The following is a 15,497-nucleotide window of genomic DNA, read 5'->3' as shown; positions in this document are numbered from 1 at the left end:
GAATTAATGAAAGTTTTAAAATTACATTGGGTACCCTTACCAATGCCAATTAATTACAAGATTACTATCATATAAACTTATACTAGAGAAACCCTAGCCTCCATTTCGCATTTCTCCCTCCATCTAACCTGAAAGACAACTGATGCTCAACCAATACAAGAAACTAGGGCTCACTGGTGTGGATCTATAGTTTTCTGGGTTTATTTCTTCTTCTTTTTTTCTGGGTTTTCGCTCACAATTGCTCCGTTCAATTGCTCATTCATTTCAATTTCTATGCGAAGCTCTGTTAGTTTTATCGTGTTCAGATTATATCTCTGATTTCGTCTATTTGGGGATTTTAGCTCCAGGCTTTCATGCATGCACAAATTGTTCTCTATATATTGACTATGATAAATCATTAGTCAGCTATTTCTTCTGACAATTTGCTTTTCTCTTGAGATCTTATCAATAATTGAATTATTAGTTATGTGGTATTAAATCTCAGGCAAATTAGGGATTAGTTATTCTGTTTGTTTATTGTAGTATTGCTTAGTCTATGTAGAACTCTTGTGAATTGATTAGTTATTAATCTCAAATCCATTTTAGTACTTATTAGTCTATTGTAGAATTATTGCGAATTGATTATAGAATTGATACCTAATAACCCATAAGAAATAGAAACACGCATGTAGGGAGTGCATTTAATGATATTAACCTAAAAGAAAGGGCAATGATAAGTAAAGAAGGTGAAATATTTGCTGATTTGTGTCATTACTCTTTTGTCTACTTAGATGGGAAAAGAGTCGGCATGTTGGAATGATGCACTAGTTGATGTGCTTTGTAACATATGTATCAAGGAGGTGGAAAGGAATAATCATCCAAACACCTATCTTAACAAAGAAGGGTGGGATAATGTGCTAATTAATTTTAATAATGAAACGGGTAAAAATTATTCCAAAAAACAACTAAAAAATAAATGGGATGCCCTTAAGGATCAATGGCGATTATGGATAGATTTGAAGAAGGAACAAACCGGCCTCGAGTGGGATCATAAGCTCAATACTATTGCGGCATCCGACAAGTGGTGGGATGAAAAAATCGGGGTATGTAAATATATCTATTAGTGTTTGATAAATTCATCTTTCATGGACTGAAACATGTGATGATATTATTATTTTTTACTAATGAATGGCTTTTTAGGACCTTATAAAGGTCCAAAACAACATTTTCAAGAATATCGTGACCGCGCACCAACAAATGAAAAAAAATTATTTAATAAAGTTCACTTTTCTCTTAGAAGCGTCATAGAGCGCACATTTGGAGTTTGGAAAAAGAAATTGCATATTTTAAGGAACATGGAAGGATTTTCATTTGAGAAGCAAGTGAAGATTGTCATTGCAACCATGACTCTTCATAATTATATACGAAGGCATACTACTCGTGATCGGCATTTTGTCCAAGTTGAAAAAGGTTTAAGAAGCGTATCAAGGTCGCGTCTGGAGATTGATGATAATATTGAAGGAGAATATCATGGTCATAGTCAACAAGAAATGGAAAACATAAGAAGAGAAATTACTGAACGTTTATGGAGTGTGTGTGGTACTAGGGATTCTTAGATGTGTCAAGATATTCTTAGCACATCAAGTTTATGTTTTGTTGCTACTTGATATCAATGTAAACTGTACTTTGTTATTAATGTTGGTTGCAGTTAATTTATGTGTGAACGGTTTGAGCTAGAATATTGATGCAACTCAAATACTTACTATAACTCACACAAAATTGTCAAATTCTTGATTTATAGAATCTCCGCAATAATGTAAATTCTAAATATAAGAAAAAAATTAATTAATACTGAAAACTAATTTTAAAATAATTTGTAGTATAAGAAGTCAATTTATTGGATTCATGTCTAAATTAGTCATTCTACATACTACAAACACTTTTACTTTTCAGTTTACCAAATGCTTTAAAATTACTTTTAACACTCACAACACTTATTATAAGTCAGTTTACCAAACACTCAGCCACTTTATTTATCAGTAACTTATTCTCAGAAATAAGTATAAATCAGCTTTTTTTATAAGTTACAGCTGCGATAAACACACACTAAGTGTGAGTGAGCGTAAGTGTGAATTGTGAGTGTGGGTGTGGTTGTGGTTGTGGTTGTGGATATGGATACGGGATACTTCACTTAAAAATAAATAAATTGGGGATGCTAATGCATAGGATCCGCCCCTGTACCCCTCGCTTTTCTCACGATAAGAACTCTTAAATTGCTTCGCTATATATCATCACTCTCCGTTCCCACTCAGTTTCAGAGCTTCAGATTACGAAAATATTGTCAAGGAGAGAAAGAAGAAGAGATCGATATGGAGGGAGTAGAGCACAGAACGGTTAGAGTCAACGGCATTGACATGCACGTAGCCGAGAAAGGCCAAGGCCCTGTGGTCCTCTTCATCCACGGCTTCCCGGAGCTCTGGTACTCCTGGAGGCACCAAATACAAGCATTGGCCGCGCTCGGCTACCGAGCAGTGGCTCCAGACCTCCGCGGCTACGGCGACACGGATGCGCCACCAGACGCGTCGAGCTACACTTGCTTCTATGTGGTGGGAGATCTCATTGCGCTCTTGGATGCCGTCACCGACGACCAGGAGAAGGTGTTCGTGGTGGGACACGACTGGGGTGCACTAATTGCTTGGTATCTTTGCCTGTTCCGACCCGATCGAGTGAAGGCTCTAGTCAACTTGAGCGTGCATTTTTATCCTAGAAATCCTCAGATGAAGACTCTTGAATCCATGAAAGCTGCATACGGGGATGACTACTATATTTGCAGATTTCAGGTTCGATATTTTTCCTAGAAATCCTCAGATGAAGATTATGTTCTTATTTTCTTATTGGTGCAAGAGCTTATTTTGTCAATTTTTTTGGGGTGGAAGTAACAAAAGTCACAGGAATTTAACAAACACATAAAATTTGGGATTGCATCGATTTTAAAATGATCTACAAATTACTTACAAATCTTGTAGGAGCCTGGAGAGATAGAAGCCGAGTTCGCCCAAATTGGTACTGCAAGAGTTATTAAGGAATTCCTAACCTTATTTCGCCACCCTGGTCCACTTTTCCTACCTAAGGGTAAATGCTTTGGACATCCCTCTGATTCTCCGATTGCCTTGCCAAGTTGGTTGTCCGAGGATGATGTTAACTACTATGTCGGCAAATTTGAGAAGAAGGGTTTCACTGGTGGCTTAAACTACTACCGGAACTTTGACAGGCAAGAACTTCAAACTTTGCTTAACTGTTTGCTGATTACTAATTTAATTGTTAGGTGCAAACTCGAATCTCATGTAGATGTTTGCTATAATTGTCGACAGAAATTGGGAACTCCTTGCACCCTGGACTGGAGCTCAAGTTAAGGTTCCCGTTAAGTTCATTGTGGGAGACCTGGACCTAGTTTATAATTCTCTAGGTTCCAAGGATTTCATATACAATGGCGAGTTCAAGAAATATGTGCCGTTCCTGGAAGAGGTAGTCGTAATGGAAGGAGTTGCCCATTTTATCAACCAAGAAAAGGGCGACGAAATCAGCGGACACATTCACGACTTCATCAAGAAATTCGAGTGATATGCATTAATATTGCATCTCCCTGTGTATGGTGTCGATCAGTTTCTTGTGTTCTTGTATTTCTTTTTTTGTTGTGTCCTTGTACTTACATTATCAGTATCTGTTATGCATTTGTCTTCTCTTTTCATTGGTTGCTAAACTAGTTTTTGTTTGGTCAATATCCACACCGGCCAGAAGTGACTTTGAAGGTTTAATTTGAGCCTCATATTGACGAAGTTACTAGAGGAATAAATACATGTAAACTTGCGGAAAACTTATATCGAAAAAGAAAACAGAACCAAAACCCCTGCATGAACTGGCCTGACCCAGTTAAGCTTCCATGGCTCCACCTCGGAGGAGAATTGTCACACGCACAATTGAAATCAGTGGCAGCAGTTTACAAAATCAAATACTGCACGATAGTACATCTAAGTGATGCACGAAAATTCTTGCATCCATAAACATTTACTTTCCATTAAAACTGATGATGTGACATAATATAACCAAAGTTTGAGTTAAATATATAAAAAATTGATCGACTCTATTGTGCAAATGTGTAACACTCACCGTTAGCAGATATGAGGTGAACCTCCACTGGATGGAGGGAAGAACCTCCGCAGTGATGCATCACATTTTAATGGGACAAAATGGAAGCTATATGAATTATATAGGTATCCTTTTAGTGAACCTCCATCGTGACTCAAGAGTACTAAAATTATATATGAATTTTCCACCGTACCTATAGTTCACTAAAACGATCATATCTTATCACGTTCTTATAATAATACGCTATATTCACCTAACTATAAAGTATGAGATATTTATAGTCGAGCAACACAACTACTCTATTAAAGGTAAAATGAAACATTTGGTTTACCTCATAATCGAGATCTATACATTGACCAAAATAAGTGGCAGCTGATCTTCTATCCCCATTTCTCTATTCCCTCTCATGTGCCCTAATCAATTTTTGACATATGTTCTGTCACCTAAGACAAGTTAACAGTCAATTAACCCCGTTAATTTTTCTTTTCTTATGAAAATACTTTTTTTGTAAAAAGAAGAAAAAGTTGTGTTTCAATCTCTCCTGAGCTTGATGGACAGATCAAGTATGGTTCTTCGAGAAGTCATGAATATGTAATTCTCCATGGAATGAGATAAGCAATCTTTGACGGGTATTAGGTACGGTGTCAGATGTGGTGGATAATTAGGTCATGGGTATGATGTTGCATAATCCATAATGATGAAGAATGAAGCAGAAGTGGGGTGGTGCAGGAAAAATGAGCATAGCAGAGTAATTAAATGAAGATAAGAAGTAAAGTGTGTAGGCATGACATATATAGGTTGAAGGGGTGAAATTCACGGTCAATATGAAACTAAATTTATAAAGTGCTGGGAATGTCGGGGGATTAAGCAGCTTTTAAGCATGGATTCTTAAAATTACTATTAGTTTTCCAATCCTAAATTAATAATTAGCCTACTTCTCTATTTTCATTCCATGAATGAAATCTCATATCCAAATAACCCAAATGAGCAAAGGATCGAAAAACAATATGGAAACAAACTCTCCCCGGTCAACTACAATTATCATGGTTCTTCTCCCATGAGCAAATTTGAAAACTCATATTGGCTTCTAGAAGTGAAAATTCAGAATTCATGTGAATTTCTATTAAGTCGATTCATATGAATTTATTTGCATGATGTTCTAGATGAGTAGCTAGTTGAAATTTCATATGGATCTAATATACTATGGGGAGGAGGACGGATTGATGCAGATGCAGATTTTATTTTTTAAGGAATAATACTAATTTCATTTTTTTTAATAAACACAAACGGAGGTTTATAGCTGTTAGGTTGCTTAGGTGGCAAAACAGATGTCAAAAATTAATTAGGGTATAGGCGAGGAAATAGAGAAATAGGTATAGAGGATCAGCTGCCAAAATAAGTAAGCTTTGAAACATAGGCTTATTTCCCTTTTTTGATTACATCCCGACAGTTGAACTTTTATTTTATCAAATTTAGTCACATGAATAACAATGTGAGACAACTTTGTTTACTAAGTTGTATAACTTGTTTCATAGATTATATCCAAGTGTATCTATTTGCAAACCAACAATAATGAGAAAATGAAATTTGAAGATATCAACCGTACGATATTATCAATATTATGAAATATGGCCATGATTGAAAATTCATCTATATTAGATGACGTTTGGGTCTTGATCCACTCAATTAATATTGCATATTATTCTACCTTCTTAATAGCAACAGTGTCACCCGGTGATAAAGAGCAAAAACTTTTTACATAGTTAGATAGAGCGCATCACCATGAGGACATAGTAATTTTTGCGAATATTTTAAATATGCGATTTATTTATTATAATTTTTTGAATATCACAACATTTTAAAAATTATTATAAATTCCATTTTAACACATAGCGCAAAGATTATGTAACCATGTCCAACATTTTTAATATTTATTGTTTTAAATAATTGATAAATAAGTAATTTCAAAATTTTCTATATTTTATTCCATAACCCTAATAGAAAGTTGCACTTTTATGTTTGTGAAAATTTTATGTTGAACTCTAGTGAATTATAAGCTTCTTCGTCTTACTTCTTCTTCCCCAATTAAACAAAACAAAAATCTATTTCTAGTGGATTATATAATTTTGAAGAGAATTAGAAGGTTTGGTAAGGCGTTTAAGAACAATGTGAGCATGTGTTAATCTAAATTAAAATAATGGTCTTGAAATTGAAGAAAGTGATGGACGAGCAGTGTTTGCCAGTGTTGCTGAGAGGTAGAAGGAGCAAAAAGCTTATCTCCTTCAATTTTACAATTTCTGAAGATCACAAAAGTTTTGTTTTTTACCAAACCAATTGCATCCAAAAACAAGCGGTTGTATTGACTAACACTAATCCAGTATCTGACTTAACGAAGTGGTTGTGCTTGCTCTACGTTGGACAAGTGAATCTCCACGTGGTGAAGGGAAGAATTTTCGGTAACATGTCGAAATCATAATCCTTCCTTATGTTTACATATATATTTATTTTTTGCGAACTGAATAATATATAGAGGAACCCAGTTTTTAACAAGCCAAGGCAAAAACAACAATAAATTAAACAGTAGCAACTTAGCGAACAAAGCTTACAAAACAAAACAAAACAAAACAAAAAACCCTTTGCTGAGAGAAACATAAATATGATAGAAACAACACTCACAACACCCCTAAGAGCATATCTAACAGCTCCTCTTAAAATTCTCTATTATAGAGGATGAAAACACCAAATCTCTAAAAAAGACTTCAACTCTAACAACTCATCTATTCAATTGTATAAGATTAAATGCAAATATATATAATTAACTGAAAATCAAATTAAATTTTATAATGTCATAATTTATACTTTAAACCAAGACCAAATAATGAATGATAAAGAGTGAATTAAATCATTTTTTGTTGTTGTTGTTGTTGTTGTTGTTGTTATTTTTTAGGATAAAGAGTGATTTTTTTATAAGAAATAAAGTTTAGAGATTGTTTTGAAAATTCTACAAATCTAAAGATTTTATTTCTCTCTCTTCTCACTTTCTCTATTATAGAGGACAATTTAAATGAGCTGTTTGAGTTAAAAATTAATGTTTTTTCTCTATAATAAAGATTATTTGATTTTTAGAAAAGTTACTAGAAATGCTATAAAGAAAACACAAAAAAAAAACTAGTCTCCTTCTTCGAATTTGTAACTATTAGAAAGAGATTGAGGGATATCTGAGAACAGATCTTCATATCATTTGAGGAAAAAATGGAGTACTGCATTTTTTTATTTTATTTTTATTTAAGGATCGGTCCTTTAACTTGGTCTACTAAGACGCACAATGTGGGAGATGACGCAATTGTATACAATGGTCTAAATATCGTTTTCGGCATCGTATCGGTCGAGAGGTAAAACGATATATCGGTTTTATCGGATTTGCTTATTTTCAATAAAATTTATAAAATTATACTTCAATATGTACCAAATAAACTAAAAAAATGGTACTAAGTAAACTAAATAAAATAAATACTTGATTTAATGACAATTAAAGTACACGAACGACATCTAATAATAAAAATAGGTATTTAAGAATGATTATTTAGACTTGAATTCATCATATATATTTAAAATTTATATAAATTAAAAATATATATGAAAAATGAAAAAAAAATATAAGTTTTTTTTAAAAGAGGAAATAAATATTAAAAAATTAAACAAAAATTGAAAAAAAAATCAAAGTTTGACCGATATTTGACCGTTGACCATCATTTTTGCGTTGACCGATAAATTTTGACCGATATGCTCTTATCGTATCGGATTCGAAATATCAGCGATATATCGACAATATATCGGCAATATCGCCGATATTTCGAACATAGATTGTATATGATGCATGTGTTATCCAACTCTCTTGGAAATAATGAATTACAAACACTAGGCCAAAAAAGCCTTCATACCACACTTTTCAGACATCATATAATTTATATATGTTGTCTAAACTTTTTTCAACCATTCCAGACAACATATAAGTGAATATGTACTGTCTTTAAATTTAGACAAATCAAATTTCATAAAAATTTCAAGATTTCTGAAAATTTTAAAAATGTGGAAAACATCATACAACATATAAGCGTTATGTGCTGACTGAATTATATTAGTTAAAATTTTGAAAACCTTCACACAACACATATGTTCTTAGGGCTGGGCATATATCGGGTCAGGTCGGTTTTAGGCCCAAACCGAAGTCACACCACTTTAAACGGTTTCTTGGAAAATGAAACCATAACCGAGTATAAATGGGTCGGGCCGAATATTTCGGTTTAACCGAAAATTGGTTCAGTTTCGGGTCGGGTTCGGTTTGTAAATGGGCCAATAATAACATTCAGCCCAAGTTTAGTATTTAAGCAGATTTTTCAGATTCTCAGCTAAAAAATGGTTGTCTTTTTCAGTTTTCAAGGAAAAACACATGTGAATCTCAAATTGAAAAAAAAATCTCAACTCAAAAACATCACAACATAACTAAAAATGCATCACACAATACCATAAATCCATACCTAGCAGGCTAGCAGTTCAACATCATAATTCTTAAGTTACAAACCAGCAAATGAAAACTTGAAAAGACCTAGCAGTTCAACACTTCAACAGCTCAATATCATAATTCATACAAACGAGTAAATTAAAAAGATCTAGCAGTTCAACAACAATTAAAAAGAACTAACAAAATCAGCAGCACATCTTGTTCTTGTGCCATCACTCCTCAGTCACATCAGACCCTAGTAGTCAAAACACATAAGTGCACATGTTAGAAACTTAGAATACAACAGTATAGAGATCAGACAACAACATTAATGAAGCACTAAAGTTTGAAGTTTGAACTAAGTTACCTCATTCAATCTTTTCAAGTTCAGCATAAAGAGCAAGCTCAGATTCACTAGGCTCTTTGAAAAAGGATGAATCGTTATTAGCTCTGAGCCAATCACTACAACACACTAGGCATTCCACCATTTTTAGAGTTAAACAAGCTCTAAATGGATCAATCACTCTTTTTCCAAGAGAGAAAGCACTTTCAGATGCCACTGTAGAGGCAGGAACACCATACACATCCTTAGCAATCTGTGATAAGATGGGATATCTAGGTGCATTCTCTTTCCACCAACTTAAAACATTAAACTTTGTATTTGCAGCATCTTCAAGAGCTTCCAATATGTACTTGTCAACCTCTGATTTGATCTCCACCACATCTTTCTCTTTTCTGAGCTTGAGGAATGCTAAAATATTGGCAACATGGCTATCCTCCTCCACATTTGAATCAGTTGTATCATCAAACCTAGGCAATGTGGCCTCAATTGAAGCTTGAGCAGCTTCAGGATCTGCCTCATAGTACTCTATGTACATCTTTTGAAAGATGTTCTTCACCTCATCAACCGTTAGCTTTACCATTGCCTTGTCTTTCTGCAACATGGGGAAGAAATACTCCAAATACAAGACTTTGTACCTCGGATCCATCAAAACACTAATCAAGCAGATTTTGTTCATGCCTTCTAGCCTCCCCCAATACTTATCATACTTCTCCTGCATTGTTATCCCAATGCTCTTCATCAGAGGATCATCACTCTTCATGCACTTCTCCAACTCACCCACAATTGTGCACATCCACAAAAGAGGCTGATTTGCAGTAACTATCTTGCTGCCACTAAACTCAAGTGGATGTCCATCCAGAAAAGAAAACAAATCAAAAACCAACAATAGTCGACATAAGCAATAGCCAACAACCCAACAAATCTCTATTATTCTAAACACCTAGATCAGATTAAGGCAGAAGAAAAACTTGAAAGCAAAAAGAGATCGGATCAGAAATTAAAACCCAAATCAGATCGGAAATACTCTAAAAATTTCCTAAACTAATACTCTCAAATCAAAGAACCAGTGAGAGAGATGGAGTTAGAGAATAGAGATGGAGAATGATACCTTAGGAGGAGGAGTCTGTGCGGAGTCGCCAAAAAGAGATCGATCAATTAAGAGAGACTGAGAGAGTTAGAGTGGGTCTTGCGCAAAGCGGCAGAGAGAAAAAAGGGCTGGGGTTAAAATGAAACCGTAGTGTCGGTAGAGACTAGGGAGAAAGAATGCATACGAAGATTTTTTATTAAAAATATATAATTTTTTTTTAAATTCGGTTCGATCGGTTATTTATCGGTCGGTTTGAAGTCTAAAACCGGTTCTGAACCGATTTTTTCGGTTTCAACGTGGTTTTAAGCTATTTTCAGACTACTTTAAATGATTTGGTTAACCGGACCACTTTTTTCAGTCCGATTCGGTCGGTTTAACCGTTTGAATTCGGTCAATGCCCAGCCCTATATGTTCTATATGCTATCTAAGTTTTCAGATACTGATACGGCGAGACAAACAATTTTTTTTGGCTCCATTGTGAAAATTTCACGTACCTAAATTAAGTTTTCAGTTCCCTCCTCTAAGCCTCGAACACTTGGACAAATTTTCACAACCCGCACAAAATTTCAGCCACTACATGTCCTTCACCGAGATTCAAAACCTCCAACTTCGACGGGGTCTTTCTCTTCCAACTCGTCACCGCCTCCGACCAAGCCCAGGGTCAACGACGCTGCGCTCCACCTGCGATGACCTTCAGCCCCACCTGCTCTCTCCGACGCTGCTCTCCGAGTTCTTTCAGTCTTGCTCGTTTCTCTTCACAACCTCAGCTTCAATCTATTCCCCAATTTCACTACCTTAGTTCTCGATTTACTTACAAGGTAAATAGCAATTCTCAATTTCATTGAGTTTTCACTTGATTTTAATTTTAGGGTTCGATTTTTAGAACAAAAGGCTCTTAAACTCATTCCTTGTTGTTTCCTTACTTTTTCACTGTGATTTAGGGTTGTGGATTGTGCTAATGTGGTTGAGATTCTAAATAATCTCGTAGTGATTATCTTTTCAAACCTTTTCTCATTGGAGATTATAGCATTGTCCAGTCTGGCCTTCTCATGAGATCACAATTATTACAATTACGATGTGTGTCGCCTCTACCTCGTCAGACTCTGCCCCCACGAGCTTTTCCAATTAACGGTAACCAAGTCCTTCATCTCTATTTGATTCGTACTTCTCGATCCCGATGGGAATTGGATCAGCGAATTCAGTATAATCTTATCTTTTTAATCGAATTCAGAAAATGGATATGGGACTGTGCCTGAAGGGTCACTCTCTACAACTCAGAGAAGAGTATCCTTTGTTTTATTAACGATTTATTGCCTCAGTTATGATTGAAATTTGAATTACAATAAATTTGGAATACTAGTGATGCCCTTAACTGTCTCCATAGATACAAATAAGCTAGGAAACAAGGGACTGATAACTATGATAGAGACCTGGAGGATGTTATAGATAGGCTCATTGTTGAATGTGATAGTTAAATCTCCAGAGCCCTTAAGCGCATTGAGGATGCTATTGCTATTTATGTTTCTGAAATTACTCAGGTGATTAATCATTTCATTCCTAGGCTCTTAGTTATAAATTTTTCATTTCATTTGAGAAAGTGGTTAATTACATGAAAGCTAGACCATCTCTGAAACTGAATCGAGGCTCGTAGCCAACTACTGAACTGAGCTCATCTGACTCTGGGTCTGAAGCTTGATTTACTTTTTCTTACACATAGATCCAAGAATTTTCAATTTTTTGATGTCAGATGGTTAGTCTCTTGTCTCTTTTGTTTCAGAAAAAAAAAGTGAAAGAAGCTGATGAGTTTAGTAAGAAACAAGACAATGGGTCTGGAGAAGAACTGTGCATTCTGCAAATAGTGCAATAAGTTACAGGTGCCCCAATCCTGTCTGTCTAAAATGTTTTTGTGTAGGTTTTATATTTTTATGGGAGAGCATAAGATAAGGGCTGTTTTGTTTGCAGTGAGAGATAATGATGATGAGAAAATTGATACTTTGGTGTATTTTGGTCCTTGTTCTATTAGGGGGTTTCATTCTACAAGAATGGCTTATTATGTTTTGATCAATTTTATGGAAAAGAAGAAATCAAAAGGGGTTTATTTAAAAAAGAAAAGAAAAATAAAGTGGCTTATTACTTGTGTTCTGGTTATGCTGCAATTGCAGGCTCCGGAGATAATCGAGTTATCAAAGCAGATTAAAGAGAAGCTTGAAGAGGCTGATAGATTGGGTATTTCTATTCTTTATGGATTTTCTGTATTGCTTCTATCTTTATTATTATTATGTGCTACGATTTCATATTGTGATTCAACCAATATGTAACATCATGTCCCCTTTACACACACTAGATTGGTATCTCTACCATGACTAGTATGTGTACGTTTCCAAGGCGGGCATACTAATCATGCACCGGAAACTACATCGTTGTTCATAGTGGTTGAAATTGAATTAAGTAAATTATAAGTGTATGATTTAGTTCTGCTACATGGTATTATCATACGTACTTGATTTGGTTATGCTACGTTTTTATAAGGTAACTCTCACTATTGTATCACATCTCAGTAGCCAAATCAAGGGGAGTCTATGATACCTTTTGTCTTGTAAGTCCATGTATGCACATTTTTAACCTTTTCTCATTCTTTTGAGTTTTGTTTATGGGGTTGACATATTCTTACAATTGAACATATGTTTTAGCTCATACAATTCTCTCAACCATTGGCCTAGGAGCTTGATAAACTGACCTCCTTGCAGCAGTTGTAAGTTCTTTGCTTAAGTTATTAATTGCAAGTATTTTCATCCTTATTTTACTTAAAATGACAATATAGATATATTAAGTATATATCTTCACTTGAAGTACATAGACAACAATGGAGTGGCTGGACCAATTTACATTACTTCTTTCCTACTTTGTAATACTGAAGTAGAATGGTAATACTAGAAAATTCCCACAGTTCATGGATCTTAAAGAACTCATGGACTTGTATGTATATATATATATATCCTTGACATTAACGTATTACATCTTAGAGACCTTTTTCTTGTAATTTAATAGCATTAAATGTTCTTGTTTTACAGGCGACTTGAAGGCACATTGCCTGAAGGACCAATTTTCTGCCATGAAGGATGATTTAAAGAACACGTAGCATGTAGCAACAGCTAACTGAGAGAGCATGTTTGAATATATTGCCTTAACAATTACATGGAGTAGCTATTTCTATTGTGAACCTTGTAGATAAGATGTTTTGTTATGGTTTGCTAAGGCAAATATGGATTCATTGTAGATATAATGACAATTGATTTTGTTGGCTTTCTGATTTAATGTAGTTTAATGGTTTGGAGGCTGCTATATATAAGCATATTGCAGATTTAAATGTGATTGTATTAGCATGAGAGGAACAACAAGAATAAAATTAGATTATGATGTTTCAATCTCATTCAGACATCACAAAATTCCTGTAGAAAATTAATTCAGACAACATAAACTAAATGTTGGTGTTGTTACTAGCCTATTTAGACAACATTTATATGCCGTTAGTTAAAGTTCAAAGAATACATTTCTCAACATAGTAAAATTTGGTTTCATTGAGGTAATAGAATAATCATTGAAATTCAGATCAAATTGTCTAGCAGACAACATTTTTATGTTATCTGATCTCAAATGAGACGACATTTTAATGCTATGTATGTGTTATTCACACAGCAGATAGTCAATTTTTGTCTCAATTTTGGATGAATTCGGTACAACTCAGACAACATTTGACCAGAAAAAATATGTTGTCTGAGAATAGTTCATACGGCGGTTTAGAACTACTGTCTGAGGTGCTATCACATAGCACCGATGTACTCTGCACATAGGTTCTCATCAGTCAACAGTTGTAAATTGTTGTCTGAAGCCTTTTTTAGCCTAATGAAAAGATAGAGCACGACTTACTTTCATCATCAACAAGACAAGTATATGGTCTCATACTATTACTCAATTAATGTCATACGCATGGTTCAAAATATCGGTATCGGTAGATATATCGTTTAAAAAAAAAGATATCCGATATATCGGGGATATTAGAAAAAATATATCGAGCCTGTTCCTAAATTATTTATTTGTTTATTATTAAATTACATACAAATATATACAATTATTAACTTTATCTAGTATCAGAAAAAAGGCTCTAGGTGCTTGAAAAGACGGACGTTGGTCAACAAAATTACAATACTCTGCCCAAGACATACGAGCCATAGGGTTTACACATATATCTCTTTCGAATTGTAATGGTTAACATGATAGACATATATCTCTTTCGAGCTGCCGATAGTTTCTCTAAGAAAGAGATAATAAAAATAAACCCAACTTGAAAATTGATCATATATTTCTCCAAACTTATCATAATCGTAAATAGGATAACCAGATTGATAGTTTGACTTCATGTGATTCGTTTTACGTCTCACTATGCTCTGTGCTCTATCAATATAGAATCAAAACTTAAGCCAACTAAAGTAACATAAGATGAAATATTTTGATCATCAATGACTCATCTTGTCCTACTCCCGCACCTATTATGTTATTGCGCACCATGACCACGTGCTCTAGATCCATAATTCTCATCTTGAGTAGCATGATCAAAATTACTTTAACAAGTAAACTGCTCAAATCCTCCACCTACATAAGATTGTCCATATTCAAACCTTGTATCTCCACCACCACCACCACCACCACCATCTGAACTGTCTGGAGTTGCTACGCCGCCCCACAAACTAGCATTATCAGAATCATTTTTCGGGTCTCTAACTTCATTCGATAATACCTTGTTTATATAATTCCAAAATCAGTTGTCTTTTTTACGACGTGTGGAGGAGGTTGTCATTTTCATCATCGCGGTCAAGGAGAGCACTCATCACTGATATAACTTGACTTTTAAGAGTTAAGACTTGAACCTTCACTCTTCATCCTGATTTTTTTACGAAAAATTAAAAATTAGCCGATTGAGGGATGTTAACGTAGTGATTACCAGATGGGTGGCTGATCACACGGTTAACTATTAGTGAGTGTTAGTTTGACACAAGAAGTATAGTGGTTCACCTCCCTCTCTTGGGGTAGGCTACGTCCACTTGAATCCACTAGTATAAGAAAATAGCCTTGAGTTATACAAGTAGTGATCCCCCTTCTAAGTGGGATGAGAGGTCCCTTTTATAGGTGAGGGAACCCCTCTCATTTACATATTCTTCAATGTGAGACAAGTGATCATTTAGGCTTACTATGGAGTCATCTTGATGAGGTCGGAAATGTGACTTCCCGGTGGTGTCTTGGTGAGTTCCGACTATCTTTGGAAAGCTTGTATGACGAGGTACGCTATGAATATCATGGTTGAGCCATATAGTGACTTGTAGATCCGCCTAGAGAGTGATGCTTATGCTCGGTGGCATGCCACACTAGCTCTGTGCTAGTAGGGG

At 35.0% G+C, this 15,497-nt stretch overlaps 1 protein-coding gene and 1 long non-coding RNA gene across 2 annotated transcripts; both read left to right on the top strand.

The window, feature by feature from the left end:
• Positions 1–2,190: 2,190 nt before the first annotated feature.
• On the top strand, positions 2,191–3,725 carry LOC126792004 (uncharacterized). Its single transcript, XM_050518515.1, has 3 exons — positions 2,191–2,819; positions 3,006–3,250; positions 3,351–3,725. Exons 1-3 carry the CDS (start codon positions 2,349–2,351, stop codon positions 3,598–3,600), a joined length of 966 nt encoding a protein of 321 aa, XP_050374472.1. The 5' UTR covers positions 2,191–2,348; the 3' UTR covers positions 3,601–3,725.
• A 6,931-nt stretch (positions 3,726–10,656) lies between these two features.
• Positions 10,657–13,286, top strand: LOC126792011 (uncharacterized). Its single transcript, XR_007671904.1, has 9 exons — positions 10,657–10,874; positions 10,998–11,187; positions 11,288–11,340; positions 11,441–11,594; positions 11,834–11,930; positions 12,219–12,282; positions 12,586–12,652; positions 12,747–12,808; positions 13,128–13,286. It is a non-coding gene; the product is annotated as an uncharacterized LOC126792011 (long non-coding RNA).
• The last annotated feature ends 2,211 nt before the right edge of the window (positions 13,287–15,497 follow it).

The sequence above is a fragment of the Argentina anserina genome, chromosome 4 (assembly GCF_933775445.1).
Source record: "Argentina anserina chromosome 4, drPotAnse1.1, whole genome shotgun sequence".
NCBI classification, from domain to species: Eukaryota; Viridiplantae; Streptophyta; class Magnoliopsida; order Rosales; family Rosaceae; genus Argentina; species Argentina anserina.
This window is presented reverse-complemented; position numbering and strand designations above follow the sequence as displayed.